General features: G+C 43.5%; 1 protein-coding gene across 2 annotated transcripts in view; it reads right to left on the bottom strand.

Annotated features, from left to right (window-relative positions):
* The window catches only part of LOC127653609 (tyrosine-protein kinase RYK-like), a 110,918-nt gene that overhangs the window by 15,842 nt on the left and 67,849 nt on the right, over positions 1-27,227 (bottom strand). For both annotated transcript variants that reach the window (XM_052140344.1, XM_052140343.1), the window contains 3 exons: positions 20,440-20,526; positions 19,140-19,209; positions 14,985-15,117 (listed from right to left, as the gene is read on the bottom strand). In XM_052140344.1, the coding sequence (XP_051996304.1) occupies positions 14,985-15,117; positions 19,140-19,209; positions 20,440-20,526 (290 nt within the window). The remainder of the gene's footprint in view (positions 1-14,984; positions 15,118-19,139; positions 19,210-20,439; positions 20,527-27,227) is intronic.

Genomic DNA, 27,227 nt, shown 5'->3' with positions numbered 1-27,227 from the left:
GGCCCCTGAATCAAATTTTACTGTGGCAGACTTTGAAGTATCTGCAAATATCGGATTGCAGGCTAAGAGATTCGATTCAAGATCGTATTCTGATGAAACATCCGATTTACACCCCTAGCAATCTGTTGTCTGTCAACCAGCCCACCATAGAGAATTAGCAACAAACTCCATAAAAATACTGTCCTTATATCTGTCTACAACACCTCACATAAAAAAAAGAAAATGTCAATTTTTGTCATTATAGGACTTTAAATCTTAAGTGATGTTTGCATTGTTATTATGCATAATACACTTCTTTTTTTTTATGTGAGGTGTTGAATGCGGTGAATTTGTATTCAAGCAAATCTTTAAATAATGTGCATTTAAGACACAACTTCTAAGTTTACCATGCTGATAGTACCTACACATACAGTGCATCCGGAAAGTTTTCACAGCGCTTCACTTTTTCCACATTTTGTTATGTTACAGCCTTATTCCAAAATGGATTAAATTAAATATTTTCCTAAAAATTCTACAAACAATACCCCATAATGACAACATGAAAGAAGTTTGTTTGAAACCTTTGCAAATTTATTAAAAATAAAAAATGAAAAAAATCACATGTTCATAAGTATTCACAGCCTTTGCCATGACACTCAAAATTGAGCTCAGGTGCATCCTGTTCCACTGATCATCCTTGAGATGTTTCTACAACTTGATTGGAGTCCACCTGTGGTAAATTCAGTTGATTGTACATGATTTGGAAAGGCACACACCTGTCTATATAAGGTCCCACAGTTACCAGTGCATGTCAGAGCACAAACCAAGCCATGAAGTCCAAGGAATTGTCTGTAGACCTCCGAGACAGGATTGTATTGAGGCACAGATCTGGGGAAGGGTACAGAAAAATGTCTGCAGCATTGAAGGTCCCAATGAGAAAAGTGGCCTCCATCATCTGTAAATGGAAGAAGTTTGGAATCACCAGGACTCCTCCTAGAGCTGGCCGCCCAGCCAAACTGACCAATCGGGAGAGAAGGGCCTTAGTCAGGGAGGTGACCAAGAACCCAATGGTCACTCTGACAGAGCTCCAGCGTTTTTCTGTGGAGAGAGGAGAACCTTCCAGAAGAACAACCATCTCTGCAGCACTCCACCAATCAGGCCTGTATGGTAGAGGGGCCAGACGGACGCCACTCCTCAGTAAATGGCACCTGAAGGACTCTCAGACCATGAGAAACAAAAGATTGAACTCTTTGGCCTGAATGGCCAAGCATCATCTCTGGAGGAAACAGGCACCGCTCATCAAATGGCCAATACCATCCTTACAGTCAAGCATGGTGGTGGTAGCATCATGCTGTGGGGATGTTTTTCAGCGGCAGGAACTGGGAGACTAGTCAGGATCGAGGGAAATATGAATGATGCAATGTACAGAGACATCCTTGATGAAAACCTGCTCCAGAGTGCTCTGGACCTCAGACTGGGGCAAAGGTTCATCTTCCAACAAGACAACGACCCTAAGCACACAGCCAAGATAACAAAGGAGTGGCTACGGGACAACTCAGTGAATGTCCTTGAGTGGCCCAGGCAGAGCCCAGATTTGAATTTGATTGAACATCTCAGGAGAGATCTGAAAATGGCTGTGCACAGATGCTCCCCATCCAACCTGATGGAGATTGAGAGGTCCCGCAAAGAAGAATGGGAGAAGCTGGTAGAATCATACAAAAAAAGACTCGAGGCTGTAATTGGTGCCAAAGGTGCTTCAACAAAGTACTGAGCAAAGGCTGTGAATACTTATGTACATGTGATTTGTTATTTTTTTTTATTTTTAATAAATTTGCAAAGATTTCAAAGCTTTCACATTGTCATTATGGGATATTGCTTGAAGAATTTTGAGTAAAATAATGAATTTAATCCATTTTGGAATTAGGCTGTAACAGAACAAAATGTGGAAAAAGTGAAACGCTGTGAATACTTTCCAGATGCACTGTAATGCACTGCGAGCTGTCAGCAGAAAGTTGCATCTCTCTGTGGTTAACCATTGGACCAGATGATATTCCAGAAGCCAGTTTATGGCAGAGCCCTCCCTAAATTTCAAGGCAAAGAAAAGTTGCTCCATTTTGATTGGATCGTGGCAGGACCAACACAAATAAATGTCGAGCAAAGCCATCAGCTGCTCAGACAACTGCCAAACACCCCTCACAAGGCAGGAAAGACCTTCAATCATGTTTGAAAATACTTTTCATTGGTTCATGAGTTGATTTCTTAGCAACCTCTCAAACCCCCCATCCTAAGGTTTTGCCCTAAGGCCAGAGGTGAGAAGGATCATAAAATTCTTCAAGACCTCTCGAAGCAGCATTAACTTCCCATGTGGCAAAAGTTGAAACAAAGACAAATCTTTACACACGTTTTACTCCTAACATGGACACCAACTGCAGCACATCTACTCCATGTTAATTCAATGAAATATTTATGTTAATTGCAGTTGTTTGACTAACACAATTTGAACATTTAAGATATGAATGCATGCACAATAATTAGTCTTTTAATATCATGTTTGATCTCTATATCTTCAGAAAAATGCCAAGAGTACTTTTGAAGAGGTTTGGAATGTGACCATCACATAGGTAAAACTTTAAGGACACAGTTCTAACTGTGAACTTAAAGCCTGCAAGGAGTATGCAAATTAGTTACACACAGAGAAGAGAGGGCTGACCATACCATGTCTCCCCATTCTGATCTCATCAGCCAATCATGACCCTGAAACAGGAAGGCGCCAAACTGAAATCTCCTCCTCATCAGGAAGGTATAAAACTATCCTCCGGATGACTACACCTTTGTCCTGAGTCTCAGAAGAAGACATTAACAGGATACACTTCTAAAACACCTCTTTCTGGACTCAATCTATGAGAGACGGCAATAACAGAATAATAATGAACATTCTGAATTTCTGGCATGAGTGGTAGGAGATGTAACAGAATGCAAACCATCAAACATCCTAAGTCTCTATCCATGAGCGAGGATAACAGAACATCCAAATTTCGTAGTCTCCATCCGGGAGACAGTAGAAGATCTACCAAGTCTCACTACAAGATACTGCAAGTTCAGAATCACTACACAAGGGAGATAACTGCAGCGAGGGCAAACCTTCTCTTCAAGTTTCGTGCATCTGCGTGTTCCAGATGAAGAAACCTACACCAATCTATGTGCTGTATATCTGCGTGTCCCAGATGGCAAGAACCCCCTCCGTGCTTCCAGGAGATCAGCATGCCTCAGCTCCTTTGTGTCCAAGGCTGTTGAAACGGAATCCAGCTCCTTCCCCACTTTAACGTGGCCCTGAGCCCCAGTGAAAGACGTCGCTATCACCGAGCATCAATCGATCGAGGAGAATGTAAATATGACAACTTAACCTCTTTCCAGAGACCTTGGCATTTGTGTATACTATCAGTTTATGATTATCTAATGTTCTTTAGATTGCATTACCTGTGTATCAAATGTCTAGCAAATAATCTTTATTGAGTAATTTTTTTTCAATAGAAAAAAGGTTTTCAACTTATTCATTAATAGAAAAACAGCAATTTATCTTTAATAAAATAATAGTCATACTTTCCCAATACTACATCCAATTCAACCACTTGCATCTTTCAATACTATGCACTTTTATTTAAGTATTTATATTATTCTTTGAAATACTAGTACCATTTTTTTCGTTTTTGTTAGTTATTCTTGTTTATCTTTTTGTAAATATAATGTATTTTATTACAACTGTTTGTTCCTTATGTTGATGATACAGAATATCTCTAAAGTGTTAGGGAATCTCACAAATCCTTCAGATTAATCAGATAACCAATTTCCTCCAATTTACATATTTATTTTACTGTTAAAGTGAAGCTCCTTAGCTGGTGCCCCGAGGATGGAGGGAGGGTGCTAAAAAAAATCATCATATCCTCATCACATACTTTGGTGTCTCGTGCGAGGCCCAGTTAATTTCAATTGGTGCCAGGGCTATTTTCACTACATCTCAATTCATCCTTTTAAAACTCACTAGTTGGTTGTTGGTCGGCTAGTGGAACATCCTGTCCCATCCTTTTATGACTGTCTTTATTATATCCATCATCTTCAGTAACCCTCCGACTGCTCTGAAACAGATGATTTAAGTTGCTTTTTCTATGGATACGAGTCTGGTAGATTGAATAACTCTGTTATATTTTGGAGTTTGTGTATAGCCCCAGTTTCAAGTGAATTGAAAGGCCAAGCACCATGCGGACACAATCCGTAATCATAGCAACAGCAGCTCTAACCACCCAGGCACAAGTACAAGATATAGGCTTACACTGAAAATCACTTTTATTATATAATCACTTATTATATACTGAAGAGCCAAAACCTTATGACCACTCACAGGTGAAGTGAGTAAAGTTTATCATCTCCTAACAAGAACACATGTCAAGGTCGGGGTAGATTAGATGTTAAGCAAACAATCAGTTCTCGTAGTTAACGTGTTGAATGCTGTAAAAATGGGCAGGAGTAAAGACCTGAGTGACTTTGACAAGGGCAAATTGTTATGGCCAGATGACTGGGTCAGAGTATCTCTGAAACGGCAAGGCTTGTGGAGTGCTGCCGGTCAGTAATGGTGAGTACGTACCAACAGAGGTCTGAGGAGGGACAAACCAAAAACCGGCGACAGGTTGCTGGGCTCCCAAGGCTCTTCTATGCGCTAGGGCAACGAAGGTTATCCCATCTGGTCCGAACCGACCGAAGGTCTACTGTGGCACAAGTCACAGAGTATTTTAATGATGGTTATGGGAGGAATGTGTCACAACACACAGTGCATCATACTCTACTGCGTATGGGGCTGCGTCATGAACCAGTCAGATTGTCCATGATTACCCCTGTCCATCGTTGAAAGTGTCAACAATGTGCATCTGAGCTTCGGAACTGACCTTGGAGCATTGTAAGAAGTTTGCCTGGTCGGATGAGTCCCATTTTCTTTTGTATTAAGTGAACGGCCATGAGCCATTTACCTATGGATGTGATGGCACCAGGATGCACTGTGTGAACACGACAAGCCGGTGGAGGGAGTGTGATGCTCTGGGCAATGTTCAGCTGGGAAACCCTGGGTCCGGCCATTCATGTGAAGTCAATTTGACACGTGCCACCTACCTAAACATTGTTGCAGACCAGGTAAACCCCTTCATGGCAATTGTATTCCCTGTATTCCCTTATCCTCTTTCAGTAGGATAATGTGCCCTGCCACAGTGCATACATTGTTTGGGAATGGTTTGAGGAACATGATGAAGAGTTCAAGGTGTTGCCCTGGCCTTCAAATTTCCCAGATCTCAATCCGATTGAGCATATGTGGGATGTGCTGGACCAACAATCCTAACCACAACGGCTCTACCTCGCAAATTACAGGACTGTTTTGCCGGCACATGGAGGATCAACAGCATATTAGGTAGGTGGTCATAATGTTTTGTATACATCAGTGTATATTCACATATTATTATATATATATATATATATATATATATATATATATATATATATATATATATATATATATATATATATATACTGTATTTACCATGTGTAAATAAAAAATGTAACAGTTTTTAACAGTTTTAAACGTAGATTCTAAATTATTACGGTTAAATTAACCGTGGCAATTTTAATAGTGGTTAATATTGAAACCGTATAATCACGATGTCAAGATTATTGGTAAATTATGACTTCAATTATGGTCTGTTCCTCATATTCTATTGTATGGCTTCAGGTGACTTGGAATATAGTGCAAGTCACATGGCTATGCTTCCTTTGCATTATTTTTAAGCTTGAAAGCTCCATTCCTTATTCATTATAAAGTACATTCTTCCAAATTTCTTCGTGTATTCTCTGAAATAAATTAATTCTGGTTTGGAACAACATAAGGGTGGGTAAATTATGCCACAATTAGCATTTTTGGGTGAACTACTGTAACCCGCACAAGAAGAGACAGTCACAATGTAAGTCAAAAACTGTGTTTTATTGCAGGCAGGCAAAAGTACAGAAAAATCCAGAGGGAGAATGGTCAGGGTAGCGTAGGGTCAAAAGCCGGGGAAACAAAGTCGAGTAAAGGGGCAAATCCGGGAGAGAGTGGTCAACGAGAGTGGGGAGGTCGAAGCCGGGAAAAAGGATCAGAGTAGACGGGACTAGTGGGAGCAAAAGACAGGGGAACAAGGGGAGCTGGCAAGCTAAAAGGAGGACAAGAGGAGTTCAAAACTAGACGAGACTAGCGGGGGGCAAAGACACGGGAAACTAAATACAATAACCAACAGGAGTGAGACGAACGGGTTGTGAAATATATACGGGCGAGTGCAGGTGTAAACAATGATAGGTGATGAGACGAGTGCAGGTGAAACTAATGTGCAGGAGTGCAGATGACACGAGTGCAGGTGGTCATAATGTTCTGGGGGATTGGAAACGCGTGAGAAGCTCGAGGAAGGGAGATTGCCTACGAGCATGAGAGCGAGTAGGAGCAAAGTGGGCGTGAGGGCTCGAGCGAGCAAAAAGAGCAGCTCGAGGGGGCGGAGCAAGCATGCGAGCTTGAGGAGTGAGTGTGTGTGCGACGAAGCGGGGATGGGGCAGAGGAGCGGGGTTCGTGACAGTACTCCCCCTCTAAAATGGACGGCTCCTGACGGCCGCGCTCGGATGCGAGGAAGTGGTGCTGGACGATCCCAACAAACAAAAAAACCCTGAACAGACAACCCACAAAACACACAAACAAAATTGAGGGCAGTCCAAGGGACACAGAGGGAAATGAGACAGTCCATGGGGTCAATGGGCAGTTTGAAGGCAAGGTCAGGGGGAACATAGCGGACAGGCGGGTGGTCGGGAGATCTAGGGGGCAGCCGTAGGGCAGAGACAGGGTCAGGGGGTCTGGAAGGCGACTGGAGGACAGGGACTGGGTCCGGGGGTCTGGAAGGTGACCACCGGACAGGAATAGGGTCCGGAGGCCAGGGAAGAGGCCACAGGACAGGGAGAGGGTCAGGAAGTCCAGGCTGAGCCGTGAAAGGCGGTGCCGTCAGAGGCGGCACTGTAGGCAGCTCTGGAGGTGGGGTTCTGGAAGGCTCTGGAGGTGGAGCTGAAGGAGGCTTTAGGGGCGAAGGCCTGAAAGGCTCTGGAGGTGGAGCCGAAGCAGGCTTTAGGGGGGAAGGCCTGGAAGGCTCAGGAGGTGGAGCCAATGGAGGTGGCGCCGTGGGAGATCCCCGAGGCGACGACCTGGCAGGCTCTGTAGTCTCGGGGGGTAGAGCCGTAGGAGGCCCGGGAGGCGGAGCCATAGAAAGCTCTGGAGTCTTTGGGAGCAGAGCCGTGAGGGGCTCGGGAGCGGAGCCGTGGGAGGCTCGGGAGGCGGAGCCGTAGGAGGCTCGAGAGGCGGAGCCCTAGGAAGCTCTGGAGTCTCTGGGAGTAGAGCCATGAGAGGCTCGGGGAAAAAGGTCATGGAAGACTCGAGAGGCTCTAGAGGTGGGGCCCTGGAAGGCTTGAGAGGCTCGAGGGGGGGAGCCATGAAAGACTCAAGAGATGGAGCCCCGAGAGGCTCGGGAGGAGGAGGAGCCCTGGAAGACTCGAGAGACGAAGCCCTGAGAGGCTTGGAAGGGGGAGGAGCCCTGAGAGGCTTGAGAGGGGGAGGAGCCCTGAGAGACTCGAGGGGCGAAGCCGTGAGAGGCTTGAGGGGTGGAGCCATGAAAGACTCGAGGGACGGAACCCTGAGAGGCTCGAGGGGAGGAGGAGCCCTGAGAGACTCGAGAAGCGAAGCCGTGAGAGGCTTAAGGGGTGGAGCCATGAAAGACTCAAGGGAAAGAGCCCTGAGAGGCTCGAGGGGAGGAGGAGCCCTGAAAGACTCGAGAGGGGAAGCCCTGAGAGGCTTGAGGGGGGGAGGAGCCCTGAGAGACTCGAGAGGAGAAGCCCTGAGAGGCTTGAGAGGGGGAGCCCTGAGAGGCTCGAGAGGAGGAGCCCTGGGAAGCTTGGGAGGAGGAGCCTTGAAAGACTCGGGAGGAGAAGCCCTGAGAGGCGGCGCTCTGGGAGGCATGAGAGACTTGAAAGGCAGAACCCTGGGGGGCTTGGGAGGTAGAGCTCTGGGAGGCTCGAGAGGAGGAGCCTTAGGAGGCTCGAGAGGAAGAGCCCTGGGAGGCTTGAGAGGAGGAGCCTTGGGAGACTCGAGAGGCGGAGGCCGCGAGGGCTCTGAGGGGCGAGCAGAGGCTGGCAGAGCCGTGGAAGACTCTGAGAGCGGAGCAGAGGCTGGCAGAGCCGTGGAAGACTCTGAGAGCGGAGCAGAGGCTGGCAGAGCCGTGGAAGACTCTGGGGGCGGAGCAGAACACGGCAGAGCCGTGGAAGACTCTGGGGGCGGAGCAGAACCCGGCAGAGCCATGGAAGACTCTGGGGGCGGAGCAGAACCCGGCAGAGCCGTGGAAGACTCTGGGGGCGGAGCAGAACCCGGCAGAGCCGTGGAAGACTCTGAGGGAACCTCTGCGGTCTTGAGCACAAGACAAGACTGGGGAGAATGGGCCCTCTTCCTTCTCTTGCGTCCTCGGCCAACAGGGGACGTGGCCATGGGGACGGTCGAGGCTACAGGCGCTGGCTCGCCGACCGTGGCGGGCATGGGCGCTGGCTCGTTGGCCGTGGCGGGCATGGGTGCTGGCTTGTTGGCCGTGGCGGGCATGGGCGCTGACTCTCTGGCCGTGGCAGGCATGGGCATTGACTCGCTGGCTGTGACAGGCTTCGGGACTGGGGCCATGACAGGCTTCGGGACTGGGGCCGTGACAGGCCTCGGGACTGGGGCCGTGTCAGGCTTCGGGGCTAGGGCCGTGTAAGGCTTTGGGGCTAGGGCCGTGTCAGGCTTCGGGGCTAGGGCCGTGTCAGGCTTCGGGACGGGGGCCGCGAAACCAAGAGTTGGGCCGCTGGGTCCATAATGTTAAGGGCACGGTTAAAAGTTCTACAACCGCTGCCCTGCATAAACAACCCTTGGTAAGCGCTTGAAGAGCCATCAAACCTCTCAGGGGGTTGAAGGCTTACGGCGCTCAGAAATGCACTGGAGGCATAAACGGGCTCAGGGGCAGACACGGGTGAAACAGGGTGACATAAATCAGACAAGGGACATACCTGCTGCCCCTGGGTCATGGCAGCTTGGTCCTGCCTCCAAACTGTAGCTCCTCGCGCCGAATGTGACGTGCACCTCCGCTCTAGTGAGCTGCGCGAATCCTCAGCGCAGGGCATTGTGACTGTCTTCGGTAACGGTTGGTTATTTTGTAACCCGCACAAGAAGAGACAGTCACAATGTAAGTCAAAAACTGCGTTTTATTGCAGGCAGGCAAAAGTACAGAAAAATACAGAGGGAGAATGGTCAGGGTAGCGTAGGGTCAAAATCCGGGGAAACAAAGTCGAGTAAAGGGGCAAATCCGGGAGAGAGTGGTCAATGAGAGTGGGGAGGTCGAAGCCGGGAAACAGGATCAGAGTAGACGGGACTAGTGGGAGCAAAAGACAGGGGAACAAGGGGAGCTGGCAAGCTAAGAGGAGGACAAGAGTTGTTCAAAACTAGACGAGACTAGCGGGGGGCAAAGACACGGGAAACTAAATACAATAACCAACAGGAGCGAGACGAACGGGTTGTGAAATATATAGGGGCGAGTGCAGGTGTAAACAATGATAGGTGATGAGACGAGTGCAGGTGAAACTAATGTGCAGGAGTGCAGATGACGCGAGTGCAGGTGGTCATAATGTTCTGGGGGACTGGAAACGCGTGAGAAACTCGAGGAAGGGAGATTGCCTACGAGCATGAGAGCGAGTAGGAGAGGGGGCGGAGCGAGCGTGCGAGCTTGAGGAGTGAGTGTGTGTGCGACGAAGCGGGGATGGGGCAGAGGAGCGGGGTTCGTGACAACTACTCCTTTAAGGTCATAGGAAGAGTAACATTGGGAGATCTAACAGCTTGCTGCTTAGTTTCTGCAAGAGAAACTGAAAGATAAAAAGAGAAGGTACACAAGAAAAAGGTTGGCACGCAGACACCTGTTGTCACATTTCACCTCTTAAGAAACCCAACTTGATGAAGCAACAAGTTTCTCTGTAGAATCTCAGTTGGTAAGTTTAAGAGTGTGACGACTGAGCCATAAGATGTTACCTCATTGAACATAAACATCCTCTGCACCTATATCCAAAATATGCACATAGACAAAGAGTGATGTTTTAACTCTTCAGAGGGAGTGGCTCAACTTCAAGGATCCTTATGTAATCTACCTGAGTCAGACACAAGACAAGTTAGGTGCTAACTGACAAGGTCAAAACATAATCCTCTCAAAATGAGTCTAGCTTGTTAGAAGAATCATACACAACACCTTAGAACAAAATAATTGCTATGACAAACTCTGGTGACCTCAAATGCAGGTGACATGTTCATTCATGTTTGTTTGGTGTGACTTTGGTTACGGTGTGCACATTGCAATCTTTACGCATACTTAGGCACTGTGTGTAAAATGCTAAGGCACATAAACAAACATCCATTCCAAACCTCATGTTCAAGGTGAGAATTTTGGCATTAGAACTAAAAATTCGGTCATTATTTATGTAATTCACACACAATTTTTCTAGTCTTTTCGTCACACAAAGCTATCATATGGCTTCAGAAGACTTAAGTGCACAAGTCACATGAACTACTTTCATGGAGCTTTAATAGTACAAGAGCTTGACAGCCTGTGTTCACTATGAACTTGTATGGAAAACATCTATGTGAAGATTCCTTAGCAATTCTTTTTTTGAGTCCCACAGAGGAAATAGAAGCATATGGGTATGGAATGATATGCGGGTGAGTAAATAACAACAAAATGTTCAACCAGTCCTTCAAGTACTACCTACTGCATGATAAACTGCAGAGTATTAACACTAAAAGATGGACAGTTTATAATTTATATCTTTCAGAAAATGTCAGCGGCGCCTTGAGGCAGGCAGGATAACGAATACAACACTTTGCACCTTTAACTGCCACAGCAGGCTTGGTCTTGAAGTAGAAAAATTGTTAGCTTGAAGCACCCATTTTTCGTGACTGATCGAATCTATGTGATCTTGTCTTTGGAGTGGGTTCAATGCCAATAGGATGAAAGACAGCCCAGAGTAAACATCACAAAGGCTTGATTGTGCACACCACACTACTCTAAACCACCTATCACAGCCACTTCTCTTGATTTTGATAGAGGATATGCACAACAACTTAATTGTTCTGAAGAAAGCAATTAAATCAGGATGGTCTGAACACTCCAGGTATTCTGCTTGAGGGTCAACAACACTGAACATAATCTTTCTTCTTGTTTAAAACACCTGCCTCCAGACTGATTTATGACAAACAGCAGGAGTGGCATCTTGCTATATTTTAGCTGTATACACACTGCCGAAAGAAGAATAAATAACACCATAAATAAAAAAGTTGTGGCAGGGCGGAGAGTGGAGCTGGGCCGTGGTTCTGCACACCCGGCCCCTAATTAGGCTGATTAAGCCAGAGAGGGATAAAGGTAACCGGAGACGGCAGTGCAACAGAGAGAGCTACGGGCAGCTGCCCAACACCTGTGTGTGTTTGTCTTTTTTATTACGTTTCTAAAGTTAAAATATTACTGGTTCTCGCCACCTCATTTCCATTGAACTATGTTACATACGTCAACTGGTTCTCAGACATACATTCTTCCAGTGATGTGGACAGAACACCTTGCTAAAATCCTCTTGACAGTGTTTCTTGCGCTACCATTCAGCGGCACTGTTCAGTTCAGGCTTGTGAGACTTAAGGCCACTTTATACTTCTGCATCTAACCAACAGCATAAGTTACGTGTAGCTACGGCAGTTATGGCCTATCTGCACTGTAGCCTGACATGCACTTCGCCAAAAATGTTTACAAGCAACGTGTTGGGTGATTGGTCTACTTTGTAACCAAATTCCCCCAGTCACATTTTCTCCAAGATTATTTTAAGATCTATGCATCATATTGTATTTGGACATTGCTTTAAGCATTGTTTTAATCAGAAACATCTGCTGTTTTTATATTCCTTAATTATAATGAAGTTACAAGCAAAAACTAAACATCACAACATCACAAAAAGACAAATCTGTTTATAACTTATAAACCATTAAAAGCTTTTTCTCAGGGCTTTTACTTGATATACAGTATACTTGTTTTGTGAGTGGCACAACATTTTTGTTATATACTACTATCTACAGTAAATGTTCATATTTCATTTTCATTTCAGTTATGACAATGAAACATTTCTAATTTTTCAGTATGGTGGTCAAAATATGCCAAAATATGAATTAATTATTATTTAAGTGACTTGGTAGTAAGTATGCAGTATTGTCACAAACGCTTTCGAGAGCACATCCACGGTCGGCCACCGGAGATCCGACTCACCTGAGTTCTAATTACCCACATACCGGGCTTAATTAATCCACAGCTGATCCCCATTCATCTCCCTCTATTTAAGCTACACGCAGTCACACACTCACTGCGAAGTCTTGTTTGTTCCGGCTACACTACTGAGCGTTCTACTACCATTCCTGTTTGATTATCTGCCTACCGACCTTGCTTTCCCTGTTGACTACGATTGATTACTGCCTGCCTACCTGAACCTTGCCTGTCTCTTCGTGATTGCCCATTGCTGCCTGCCCTGACATCCTGCTTCCCTCACAACGCTCCTGCTCTGCCTACGTTTGCCCTGATTCCCCATTGCCTGACCATTGCCTGCATATATCTGTGAGTTTCAATAAAACACTGCTTATGGATCCCAGCCTACCCGAGTCTCTGTTACAAGTATATGGCAGACAACATGTATAATAAATAATATATACCTAATAATACCTAAATCTCAGCATGTGCACATAATTTATTGAACTTGTTTCAAATGCTTACAATAATTTAATAAATAGATATGAATTCACAAATTAAATGTCTTTTTTTTAATGTATTAGATTTTATTTTATTTTTTAGAAATGAAGGCATTTTCTCTCAAAGCACTAGCATTTTGGCTGTGAACTCAGAAAGACGCAGGACTATAAACGTCAAACATCGAACCAACGATGTATGGCGCTGAAGTATAAACCGGCATTAAATCAAAGAAATATCTGGATGGTTGTTTATATGATACATTTTTCTGTAATAAGTGGTATTTTATAAAAATGGCATACTTTTATGCTTCCTTTGAATTATTTTTAAGTATTTTAAGTAGGGTTGGGTATCGAGTTTGATAAATTTTAGGCACCGACCGAATTGCCTATAAACAATCGAGTATCAAAAATGTATTGTCGTTCGGTACCAAATTTCGATACCTAGGGATTAATCTTGTCAACGTCAGTGATAAGCATGTAGCATGCTAGATAGATGTGCCGAAATTTAAAAGTGCCAGTGATTGGCTGTGTTTAGGCATCAAGGAAAAACACTAGAATCAGAAAATGAGTTCCAGGGCTGAGAAAGAATGGTAACAGTAACATTACTGACAATGTTCTACATTACAGAGAAATACGAAACCGTAATAACGAGCCTTTAAAGTATAATTTTTACAAGCGCAAACACGAAGCGAGCCGCAGCGACGCCGGGAAAAGCGGTAATTCTGAATGTGTCGGAAAAATGTGTCTGTCTTTCGTTTTTATATTTTTTATAAATTGGCAAAAATTTCAAACAAACTTCTTTCATGTTGTCATTATGGGGTACTGTTTGTAGAATTGAGGAAAATAATGAATTAAATAAATTTTGGAATAAGGCTGTAACATAACAAAATGTGGAAAAAGTGAAGCGCTATGAATACTTTCCGGATGCACTGTAAAATAATACAAAATGTATAAAATAATACAAAAACACATTCACCTCGAACCATGATTTATATTTCAGTGATTATTATCATCATTATAGTTATTATTTTTAAATTTATAATTGTTTTTATGTCTTCATTTGTGTAAGTCATTTTCCACCTGCATTTTTATACGGATTCTTGCCTGACGGTAAATGGAAAGGTGGTTACGTATATAAATATATATAATATTTTATCACTTTATTATTTATTTATTTGCTTTTTCGTTTTGTTGGGAGTGCAATTTGAAATTAGAAATGTATTTGATTTAAGTTTTTCATTTTGTAAATAAATTATTTAATTTTCAATGCAAAATCAATAAAGCAAGAATATTCACTAATCCCTCAGCCCGAGGTTTCCGATGTAATTGGATATATATATCGTGAAGGAGGAATTAAAACAAATTTATTCACACACATGATATATTTTCCCGGATAACGAAATACCCGACAGGTATAGATTGCACGGATGAAGCTTCTTTGCCAGAGAGATGTTCACAACTGTTGTAAAGCCATCTTTCAAAAAGTTTAACAACACATGCACTTATTTTTTTTTTCCAGTTTCATTTGAACTTTTAGTTAAAATAAAAATAAAAATTAAGTTCAAAGTTTGAAATCAAGGTGTCTTGCTTTATTGTGTAAGCTTAACCCTAACCATAATTACCGAAAATTATCCAGTAGTACCACCTAGCGTCCAACCAGCTGTAATTCCGGTAACGAAGTAAAGGTATCGGTATCTAAAAAAATTTAACAATACCCAGCCCTAATTTTAAGTAATAATGAAATTTCTTTATTAAAATGACTTTGTAAGCACACCACTTGCAAGAATCTGTTCTGTTAAAATATGAAGCTGCTGAGGCCAGAAAATCAAAAAGAATTGTATTTCTTATTTTCAAATATTACTTTCTCAAATGTACTAAAATAATCGTTAATGAAACTGGAATTGTTACATTTCTTACGATTCCCATCCCCATTTCTGAGAAATGGCAAAGTAGTAGTGCTCACGGTTGTGACATGTTTGAGTCTAGACTGCGACTGACAGAAAGATAACAGCAGACGTATGGACGGATGAAAGGATTTATAGCTAAATAGAAAGACAGACAGACAGACAGATAACAGTACAGAGTATCAGTGAGTTTGTAGCTGTTAAAAGTAGTTTGGTCTCACCTGTGGGTTGTTGGCCTCTGCGAGCTTACACTGTCGCAGGAAAAGCTTCAGATTTCCCCAGTTCATATAGGGCAGCAGTACCATGGGCTTCTCACCATCTTCTATACACACATGACTGATTGGTAACAGGTTCCTGAGGGCAAACGGACCACAAAGAAAAACTTGAGATTAAATCCTGCAGGAGACATGTTAGGAGGGTTCGGCAGTTAAACACACATCATGTACACAAACACTCTCCTGCCATTTCATTCAATGTATAACATGGGACAATACAATGGTAACAAGAACTAGATAAATGGTTTATTACATTTTCACTAGCAGTGAAATCATATACAGATCACACTCATGGCAGTGCCCAAATAGACAGGAAGAGAAATGCTTCCCTTAAAATACTTTTTAAGTCAGTAAAAGATGATTTCAGTAAAAATGTAAGGTTGTGGACTGCGTTGACTGTTTAACCCCAGGCACGGCCCTGCGTGACTGCCAACCTCTGAGTACTCAGAACAGGATATGGGTCTGAGCCCATCCCAAAGCCAACCAAGAGGGAAACAGAAGAATCCAAACAGTCTCTATGACCTTATGGCCATTGTACTTTCGCTGTATTAACTTCTGGACAAAGATTCTGAATGATAATGAAGTGACACTAAAAGAAGAAACTGATATGTGAACAAAATACAAATAAAGGGCAGATCAACTCTTTCACATTTCCATCTGACTTTGGGACATGGAAACGCTGGCAAGCTTTTCCCATAAATCAAAGGATTCATTTAAAAGATGTCACCATGACCTCTGGTGTCCTCTGGTCCTCTGGTGACCCGATTATAAGTGGGCAGTGCTGACTACAGCTGCAAAGTGGGTCCAAAGTTTTTGTGATCCAAACATGTGATCACACGTGTAGTGTAAACGCTAATACGTCCTGACTCCTGATGCATCCCAGACAACAGCGAAGGACTGCCTATTCACCTGTCCATCAAACATTGTGCCAAAACAAGGGTTTTAAACCAGTTATGTAAAAAGCCTATACATTTAGAAGAACTCGCAGTGGCACAGATCCTAAGTCCATCGTGTTCCGAAATAAAAATTTTGCCCACCAGCACTGGTGGATCTGGTAGTGGATGAAATAGCTTAGCAGTCAGGTAGATTTCTTACTGGTCAATTTTTAAATTGCATTTCCCAAGTGGATTTGACAGACATGAGAGACAAAAAAACAATACTGTAAGTTTAAAAGTGAACTAAATTTTTTTAGCCCTATAAAGGGCAAGACCATAAAAACCTCACATTTTCATGTTTTTCAAAAAGAATCTTCAGTTTACTTTCAGTTTCATGGTTTGTATCCCCTGGATACTCTGCACCTTTAGGGTATATATAAATAAAAGATTTCATGTTTGGCTGTGCTTCTTACCAGATTCAAACAAATTCAAAAACATTTTAAAACATTAGTTTGGTGTCAGAGCCTTTCATATTGGTTACAAACATGTTTCTTGGAAATGGTACCATGGGTTTACCATATTTTTGGAACATGGTGCCATGGTAATACCATGTTGTTTGGACATGTACTCCATCATGGTAATACATCAAATCGTTTGAAGTAACTTGAATTACCTTGTAAATACTATGGTATGTGATGATTGTTATTTATATCCAGAGTATATTTCAAAGTGCTATGGTATTACCATCTGATACCATTACTATACCATAGTAATGATTAAGATCAAGAGCGCGGACAGTGCGCCAGGACCTCGGACTACCAGGGTCATCCAAAGCCTCAGGACTACAAAAGGTATGTCAACACCAGAGCCCCTGGCTAATCCAGTGCAAGTTGACGCCTAGAGCCCCGGACCCCTGGCAAGTACAGTGTGATCACATCACTAGGGACCCTGGGACCTTTGGCTAATACAACACAAGCTGACCACTAGAGTCTCCAGGCCTTTTGGTGAAAACCGCATGAGCTGATAGCTAGGGCCCCGTGATGATACACCATAAGGATATCATCTTGGCACAACCCTTTGGTTCATAGCTTGGTTACAAAAGGTCAATGGCAAGAGGGGGACTGTCTCGTCCTAGACTACATTTTGCAGCCATCTAATGTTAGCAAACCAAAACAAAACCTTTAAACCCCTAAAAGGACAATGTTTCCCCTGAGATACAAACATTCTGTGTCAGATTATGAAAAATTTAAATATTTATTTCATAAATTTTTCACCTTAAACATAATAATACAATTCATAACAACAGTATTTTAAGCAGAGAATGTCCCACAAAATATATATACTTCGACCTCAAGGTCAGTGGTTTTCCCACGATATGCTATAATGTCACATTTAGATACAGATTGTGAGTTGATGCCAGAGTTTTATACAAAGTCACATGATCTCAGTATGCGAAGGGACATTAAAAGAGGTCTTTTCAATAATTTTCACAGACATTTGCTCTTTTATTGTCTTATAAACAAATAAATAGCATATAGTACTACTAAACTGATGGTTAATTTAATCATCTAGATGGATGGTGAGTAGGTCCTTGGGCTCCCTGGTTTGTAGTAATTGTTATCTTATTGTTTTTAGGGGTAATAGGTAATAGATTTGACAACTATATTGATTTTATTCTGGCAGTAATTAGGCCTGCTTTTATAAATAGCTCAAAGGTAATTCTTGTATTGTACAAAGTTAATTACCTCAAGGACAATAAAAGTTGAAAGTGAAAGTGATAACCATCAAAATAAAATCCTTATCAAGGTGCACTGTAATATTGATAATAAATGTTTTTATATATTATTTAATTATTTAAAATAATATTAAAACAAAACAAAAAAAACAATGAAGAATTTGCAATGATACTGTCCTACAACAGTTAAGAAGTGCATTTGATGCAGTAATTTCTTTTGTAATTTAGTTTTATTCTAAACAATAGACCTACCTACTGAAAAATAAAGAAAACTAACAACACAGACAAGGTAAAACTATACTTGTTTTCTTTAGACATTAGGATTTATTTCAATCAAAAATAATTATTCATTTGCATTTATTTGTTGTCATATTTTTTCCAGAAGGTTCTATTTTCTGTATCTATATCAGAGTCTATTTTCTTATGTATACCTTATAAACTCACATATATACAAACAAAACATATTAGTAATAAGCACATTGTTGGCTTGCTGTTACGTTACACTTCAGCATTTTTGAGAAGCCTCGAGGCAAATGTTTCTACAAGTTGCGAAATTGAAAATAAGAGCAATACTTGGAAGAAAAACATGTGTAATGTGTTGGAAAATAGCAATAAATAAATTTTCTAAGGGATCATTATGTTCTTGCCATTTTTAAGGTTAAGAAAATAAATGCATGAACAGACATTTTTCCTGTCGTAAGGTTGCATACAAGTGCTGTGGTGAGTTTGACAAAGCACAAACATTACATTAGTCTATCAATAAACCTATTGAGTTGTTACAAATCTTTTAAAAGTGTACTGTATCTGGTTGTGTTTCTTATGTAAGGCAGTCTATAATATATTTGCAAAATAGCTATACCTAGTTTATTCACTTGCATTTATCTTCACCAATTTTGTCAAATTATGTTCATGGAGATGGTACATCAGGTTTTGAGTTCTCCCTGCATGAAATGACATTTTTAACCGATGACACTGACCGCGCTGTACCCATTTAATTAAAAGAACCAGCTCAAGCGAATCAGACTACACTGGCATTGCTATATGTTTTACTATGAAGATTAATTTGTGGTGTTGTGGCATTGCTGAATGGCAGTGCAGGAAACACTAGTATTCAGGACGGTTTTCTGTCTGCATTTCAGAGAGAATGCACAAGAACCGTTATGGGGACACACATCATGAAAATGATTAGGTTCTGAATAAGAACTGGTTCATGGTCCCCAATTCTTGTACTTAATTTGAGAAACATGCTACAACATCATGTAAACAGAATTGTGTCTCGGCTGACCACCAGTAATTGGAACATCTGAGATGCATCTTAATACCAGGTGTGAACTGCCTAGTTTTTCTGTGATGGATAGATGGATGACTGTGCAGCCATGCAGCAAAGCAATTATCAGATGATTGAGTTCACAAACAAATAAAGAAACTCTATTCTGCACAAACTCGTTTGTTCAGGACTGACGAAAGCAGCACAAGGTGGTTTTGACTCACCTGTGATGAAGCCCTCTTAGTTTACAGCTTTCTGTCAGCATCATGGTCACCTGAACCTCTGAGGCGTGATCTATCCCATCAAATACAAGAACAGAGTTAGCAATTTGTGACACAAACTTGGACAACCTTAACCTGAGACAAACCGGTAAAAAGACATCTTGCAAATGCAAAACCACCCAATTTCCCTACATGCCACTGAAAATGTTACAATGGTGAAAGGGATGGGACAGGATATTCAACTAGTTGTCCAACAACTTCCTAGTCGATTAATGAGGTCGAATTTATCTTATTTTATCTTTTTAGTCATTTTGATCTATATTTTTGCTTAAATATTTTTAGAAGCACTACTAAAAAGCAGGTGAATTTACAGTATCATTTGATTAATTTAACATTATTTCATTCAATTCTCATCTAAGGCCCTCTGCGTTTCTGTTGCTCTCTGTTCTGCTGTTTCTGGATTGCAAAATGCCTTCTGTGTAAACATGCTTAATAAATGTATTGATCTAATTTTCCTTTTTCATATCCTAAATATACTTTTTTTTCTTGTCCTCTGCTCAAAAATATTTAATCAGCTTAGACATTGCTCTTTGTAAGGGCTTGTGCATAGTAACGCTGTAAACTTCAGGAAAATACTGCTAAATATCAAGTAGCACCAAGTAAAGATAGCAATTCTGAGACATCTTGTTAAATTCAGTGTCAAATTATAGATCAAGTGACAACTCAGGAGTATACAGTATAAAGCTCTACCTACCACTTGAGAAAGTCTCATTGCTCTAAAAACAGCCTAACAGCTCATCTCACAGATTGCTGGCTTAGTAAACACATTGTGATTGAGTTCACAGAGGTCTGGTTTTATCTTAAAGTACAGCTTTTGACGGATGCGCAGTGCTTATGGGTAAAGTGTATTGTATCCTGTCCCTTGGGCATGGGGGGTATGGCTTGGCACAGCAGAAGCTGGTATGGTGGTATTGTTTTGTGGCTGGCACCAGCCATTTGCTGGGTAAACAGGGCACAAGGGCAAATTAGGGGTCACCAATGTGACGGGAATAGCTGAAGTAGTTTCTCTGGAAAAACATTTATTTTACTCATAACAGTGAACTGTAGCATGTTGTAGTGTTTTTATCTTTCTTCTGTATATTATGAACTTTTGTTAATATTTAGGCTCATTACCAACAAACAATATATCAAGTTATTTTCCTGAGGACATTTGAGTTTTTTTTTAATCATGTTGGGAAAAGTAATTTCAAATGGTTCATGCTAGGATATTAGAGAGGAATCAAAAGAGAGCTAGAGGATGTACCTTTCACTGCTTTCACAAAGACTTGTTTCTCTTTGCTTGGGTCCTTTTCATCAAGCAAGACTCCATGGAATATGCGGCCAAAGGTCCCTAAGGATCAAAACACAGTCACTTTAGACAAGTTGCAGAAAAGGTGGATATCTGTACCTCATCGTACACGCACGCACACACAGTCCCAAAACTCAGCATTTCAAGACATTATAGATGCACATCCAACACAAAGTCTGTTCCAAAAGGTAGGCAACTTAATTATGTTCCCTCCTAATATGTATCTTTTGTTCTGTTCTATGTGTTGTGCTGCATCTAGCTTTATTTTGAGCAAGGATGTATTTGGTGTTCACAACCCCTTAGGCCACTTACACACTAAAACATTTCCTGTTGAAAACACATCGATTTTGCTACATTTATCCACACTAGAATGGCATTTACCTCCACTGAAATCTTTCAAAAAAATGCTCTCTAGTACAACACTCTTTGGAAAATGGCATTAGAAAACATTTAAAATTAAAACTTATTTATGTGAATGTGGTCTTAGAAGGAAGATAAAAGAAATAAAGATATAGACATATGCATTTCATGGCATCTCTTGGATGCCAGCATTTATCTGTTAAGGACAACCAAACATTTGCAAGGAAAAACCTTTGTGACATCAGGCCTGAACAGGCATTTGGGATGACCTCAAAGAATGAACACAGCATGGACTTGCCAGCAGGCACAGGGCAACCTCTCCTCTTAGACTTAGTTGCAGTTTCAATAAATTCAGATTACGCTCGATAATGAAATGGATCAGTGTATCTTGCAGAACCGTGGACTTCAGAGTAGGTTGATTTTGCAACCTGGTCTCATAGTGAAAACATCTAGGTTATGAATGTAACCTCCGTTCCCTGAATGAGGGAACGAGATGTTGTGTCGGAGAAGCGACACTAGGGGTCTCTCTTGAGCACCGAATATACCTCTGATCTATGAAAAAAGGCCAATGAGAAGTTGGCAGTCAGTATTTGCATACCCTGGCCAGGGTACAAAGGCGAGGCAAATACTAGAGTTCATTCAGGATTTTTCTGAGGTGCCGGAAATGGTTCTGGCCACTACAGCGGTACGGCTCAGCGACGTGGCCGGGAAGACACAAGGTCTCGTTCCCTCCATCAGGGAACGGAGGTTACATTCGTAACCTAGACATTCCCCATCTGTTGCTCTCTTCGACGTTGTGTCGGAGAAGCGACACTAGGGATCCAATTTAAATCCGCCATGCACTGAGCCGTGTACGTATTCTGCTGACACAGGAGGGGGCAGGTATTTCTTACGTGCCAAACGACCGGCTGTATCAGACTGCACGTACCCTTCCCCAATGCCCCAAAAAAGTCATCGGAATCCTTCTGGTTACCCTAGACAGGGGAACAAGGCGACGCTTGCCAACCTGGGAACGGGCAAAGCCTGGCCGGACCTCTTTTCTCTCTATATTTCTCGCATAGAGCAATAGACAGCCGGGGCCCTTACATGCATTGAGGGAAGGGGGTCTTACCCAATTTCCTATTCTTTCAGGTGGAAAAGACCCTGCGGAGACCACACCTACCCGGCGGGGAGGTAAAGTGGCGAATACATCACATGTGTTTTTAGGCGACACGTGGAAGTGGCGCGGTGGTAGATCCAGCCTCAGCGAGGGGGAATTGCTACAACACGGCGACCGGGGGGCAGCCGAAACTTACCCAAGGAAAATGCAGGTCCGCTCGTAAGGGGACCGTATCGCGGAAAATACACACAGGGGGAGTCCGAGCAGGAGTCCTCACCCTGCAGAGCACCTATTCCAGTACAGAGTAGACTGAGTTCCTCCGCTGAACTGCAGACCCATGAGGGCTAGGGAGGAATCGACCAGTGATTCGAGATGTGGAATCTCCTGGGAAAAAAAGACGCACAATTTTACCTCAACCGAGGGAAAGGGCGCTATATGCAAGCGATTCACCCAGCCAGCCCATCAGTGTGTTACCGAGTTGTACTGGCTCGGACCTGAGAAAACACAGGATGAAACTGACTCAACCCTTAGACTGTAATATCTCGTAAAGGTGTTGCCCAACCCGCTGCTCTAAAAGGACGCAACACTCCTCGTTGAGTGAGCTCGGACCCGCAAGAGTGGGGCATGGCCTGGGTGTGATAGGTCAATGAAATGGCGTCTACTACCCAGTGGGAAAGCCTCTGTTTGGAGTCTCACCCTCATGATATCCCAGGTGTGCATACATTTCTTCATCGTTATGGCTCCAGCAGTTAAATTAATGTCTTCTAAAGCGACATGATCGCTTTTGTTGTGAAAAAAGATAATTATTTAAGTACTTTTTAACTATAATCCAACACTTTACAAGAAGGTGGGGACCAACGGTCTCTCGTGTGAGGAATTTGCATTGCCATGATACAGACGTAATCTCAGGTTCTCCACTTGGTTGAGATTCCAAGATAAGCAAACAAATGCACCATTGTGAGAAAAGAAACAGAGGTTTTGGGAAATAAATGTCTGTGAGGTACTGTGATGTGTGTGCTATAGTGCTCCAATTTTTCTATGCATAATCACTGGCAGATTTCCACAAATCTAAACACATCAAATACTTTTTGTTAAATAAAAATAAATAATATTCTGCAAAATGAAAATTAAGCCATTCAGATTTCTTTGCATTGGCACATTTTCAACTGTAATATTTTTTATTTAAATCAACATATTAAAAGCAGTATAACAACTAATACTACTATGTATAACTATGAACAATTTAAATAAAATATTTCTTTAATTACAGAAATGAGAATGGGAATGTTTTGCATTAATTTAATGAGAGTTGGGGAATAATATGCCTACCTGTCATCAATGCAATTTTAATGCAAACATAAATATATGTTTATTTTATAAATATATAAAAAAACACACACATACACTGGTGGCCAAAAGTTTGGAATAATGTACAGATTTTTCTCTTATACTCAGGTAACATTTCACCCCATGCTTCATGTAGCACTTGCCATAGATGTGGCTGTCTTGTTGGGCACTTCTCATGCACCTTACAATCTAGCTAAGGGGTCAGCAGTCTATTACTGGTACATCAGCATCGGTGAGAGAGGAGTAGACTATTTTATTTATATAAATTTCACACCTGCATTCCAACCTATATCTTGATGTAATCCTTCTCATGCTCACGCAGCGTGTTTTCACGAGCTGAACAGGAGGCTAAACAAAAAGTTTAAATTAACGAGACTGCAGTATACCCAACAGACTCGTGCAGTGCGTGCAAGCCATTCATGCATCACAAGCTGGCAGCTCGGCTCAGCCATTGACAAAGAAAATACTCCAGGTCAAAAAGGTTACCAGCCCCTGGTCTAGTTGATCCCACAAAAGCTCTACGGGGTTAAGATCCATCCACTCTTTTCCAATTATCTGTTGTCCAATGTCTTTGTTTCTTTGCCCACTCCAACCTTTACTTTTTGTTTTTCTGTTTCAAAAGTGGCTTTTTCTTTGCAATTCTTCCCATAAGGCCTGCGCCCCTGAATCTTCTCTTTACTGTTGTACATTAAACTGGTGTTGAGTGGGTAGAATTTAATGAAGCTGTCAGATGAGGTCATGTGAGGAATCGTCTCGGGTTATGACTATAACCCTTGTTCCCTGAGAAGGGAACGAGACACTGCGTCGTTGAAAACGACTCTTTGGGGAACGCTCCTTAGCGTGCGCCTCTGAATTATGAATGAAACTATTCCAATCTTGATTGGTGTTGCGTCATGACGTAACATGTGACGGCATAACCGGATGCATAAAAGTGACGCCGGTACACATACACATTAGCCTAGCGATGAAGCAAGCCGCTCTCAGGCCTTGAGGGGCGTGGCAGGACGACGCAGTGTCTCGTTCCCTTCTCAGGGAACAAGGGTTATAGTCATAACCCGAGACGTTCCCTTCCGAGGGAACTCGCACTGCGTCGTTGAAAACGACTCTTTGGGGAACGAATGCCCACTAGGCCACGCACCGAAAAAAGGCCTGCCCTAGGGTGAAACTGAACTCAGGCACTCAGCTAGGACGAGAGCACACGTGCGCCAGGCGTACTAGGGAGGTGCAGACTGTAAAACCTGATGAAAGTGTGCGGGGTAGCCCAACCGGCTGCCTCACAGATCTCCTGGAGGGGTACTCCCGATAAGAGAGCCCTAGAGGACGCCATGCCTCTAGTTGAATGAGCCCTCACGGCCAAAGGTGAAGGCAAATTGCGCACCTTGTAGGCCGAGATAATAGCCTGAACAATCCAATTACTAATGGTTTGTTTCGAGGCAGGGAGCCCCTTCTTAGGTGACCCAAAACACACTAACAGTTGGTCCGACCTCCTCCAAGAAGAGGACCTCTCGAGGTAAACACTCAAAGCTCTGACAGGGCAGAGCAAATGGAGCCTCTCTTCTTCTGCCGACACATGAGGTGGAGGATAAAAAGCCTGCAGGACCGTAGACCGTGCCGTGTTAGACGGCACCTTAGGCACATAGCCAGGTCTCGGGTGTAAAATGGCTTTAACTCCGCCAGGGGCAAACTCCAAGCAAGCTGGCGTCACTGCCAGGGCTTGAAGATCACCCACCCTCTTTAGAGAGGTAATAGCTAAGAGAAAAGCCATCTTGAACGTCAGGTCCTTGGGCGAAGCCGACTGAAGGGGTTCGAAGGGGCCAGGGATAACCCTTCGAGAACCACCGCCAGGTCCCAGGCAGGAACCCTGGACCTGGTTGTCAGTCTCATCCTCCATGTACCACGGAGAAAACGAATGACCAGCTGGTGCCTCCCCAGAGGCCCATCACTCAGTGGTGCATGGAACGCCGAAATGGCAGCCACGTACACCTTAAGTGTGGAAGGGGAGAGACCCGCAGAGAAACGATCTTGAAGAAACTCCAGAACTGAAGCCACCGGGCAGTTAACTGGATCTAATTCATGTTCTCTACACCAAGTGGAGAACACATTCCACTTGAGGCCATATAATCTCCTAGTAGACGGAGCCCTAGAGCTAAGTATGGTTTCAACCACCCCGCTGATAGACCAGCATTTAGGTACTGAACCCCTCAGGGGCCAGACCCACAGTTTCCACAGCTCTGGACGAGGGTGGAAGACTGTGCCCCCCGCCTGAGACAACAGATCCCTCCTCAGAGGAATCTGCCATGGCGGAGCTATCAGGAGTGAAATTATGTCTGAGAACCATACTTGGGCCGGCCACATGGGGGCAACCAGAAGTAGACTGATGCCCTCTTGGCGGACCCTTTCCAGGACTCCCGGGAGCAGAGCGATCGGGGAAATGCGTACAGGCGAAGCCTCGGCCAAGCCTGTACCATGGCGTCCAACCCCAGTGGGGCTGGATGTGAGAGGGAGAACCAAAGTGGACAGTGGGACGTCTCTCGAGACGCGAATAGATCCACTTCTGATGGTCCAAATTTGTCCCATATCAACTTCACCACCTCTGGATGAAGTCTCCATTCCCCGGGCCTCAGCCCCTGCCTCGACAGGATGTCTGCTCCCTGATTCTGAACCCCGGAATATACATGCTCTGATAGACAGTATTTTCCCTTGGGACCAAAGAATTATCTGATGCGCCAGTCTGCACAGAGGGCGCGATCTGAGTCCTCCTTGTCGGTTCAGATAAGCTACCACTGATGTATTGTCCGAACGTACTAGGACATGGTAACCTTTGATGTCTGGAAGGAAGCTCCTCAGAGCCCTGAACACAGCCAACATCTCTAGACAGTTTATGTGCCAAGAATGATGATGGTCCTGCCACAGACCCCTGGCAAAGCGGCAGTCCATGACCGCGCTCCAGCCAGTGAGGGAGGCGTCTGTCGAAACGGTTTTCCGGCGACATGACGCTCCCAACACTGGCTCTAGGGACAGGAACCAAGGTTTCTTCCATATTAGCAGAGAACGAAGGCATCTGCGTGTTACTCTGATTATACGAAATGGATTCCCCTTGGGGGAAAACACCTTGGCTTTCAGCCACCACTGGAGGGGCCTCATGTGTAGAAGGCCCAAAGGTATCAAGTTGGATGCCACTGCCATGAGGCCCAGCAGTCTTTGAAACTGCTTTACAGTGATGGCCTGGCCTAGTTTTAACCCGGACACCATCGCCAGAACGGACTCGATACGTGCAGGAGACATGCGTGCCTGCATCGTAACCGAGTCCCACACAACACCCAGAAACGTTGTGCACTGGGATGGTTGTAACACACTCTTTTGTGTTGAGTCTCAACCCCAAACTTCGAATATGGCCAAGGACGACATCTCGATGCCGAACCGCCATTTCTCGAGACTGGGCCAGAATGAGCCAGTCATCGATAAAATTCAGTATGCGGATGCCCTGAAGTCTCAGAGGAGCAGGAGCTGCATCCATACATTTGGTGAATGTGCGGGAGAGAGTGCTAGGCCGAACGGAAGAACCCGATATTGGTAAGCTTCAGCCCCGAAAGCGAACCTCAGGAACCTCCTGTGACATGGAAGGATGGGTACATGAAAATAGGCGTCTTTTAGATCTATCGTGACAAACCAGTCCTCGGATCTGATCTGACTCACGATGACAGGAATGGTAAGCATTTTGAACCTGAACCTCCTCAAAGGCCGGTTCAAAACTCTGAGATCTAAAATCGGCCTCAACCCCCATCCTTTTTTTTTTTTTTTTTTTTTGGAACTATAAAGTACCGGCTGTAAAGACCGGACTCCCTGTCTGAATGAGGAACACATTCTATGGCCTCCTTCAGCAGCAGAGATTGCACTTCTTGTTCCATCACCTGAGCCTGCTCCGGAACCACTGTAG

The sequence above is a fragment of the Xyrauchen texanus genome, chromosome 13, assembly GCF_025860055.1.
Source record: "Xyrauchen texanus isolate HMW12.3.18 chromosome 13, RBS_HiC_50CHRs, whole genome shotgun sequence".
NCBI classification, from domain to species: domain Eukaryota; kingdom Metazoa; phylum Chordata; class Actinopteri; order Cypriniformes; family Catostomidae; genus Xyrauchen; species Xyrauchen texanus.
This window is presented reverse-complemented; position numbering and strand designations above follow the sequence as displayed.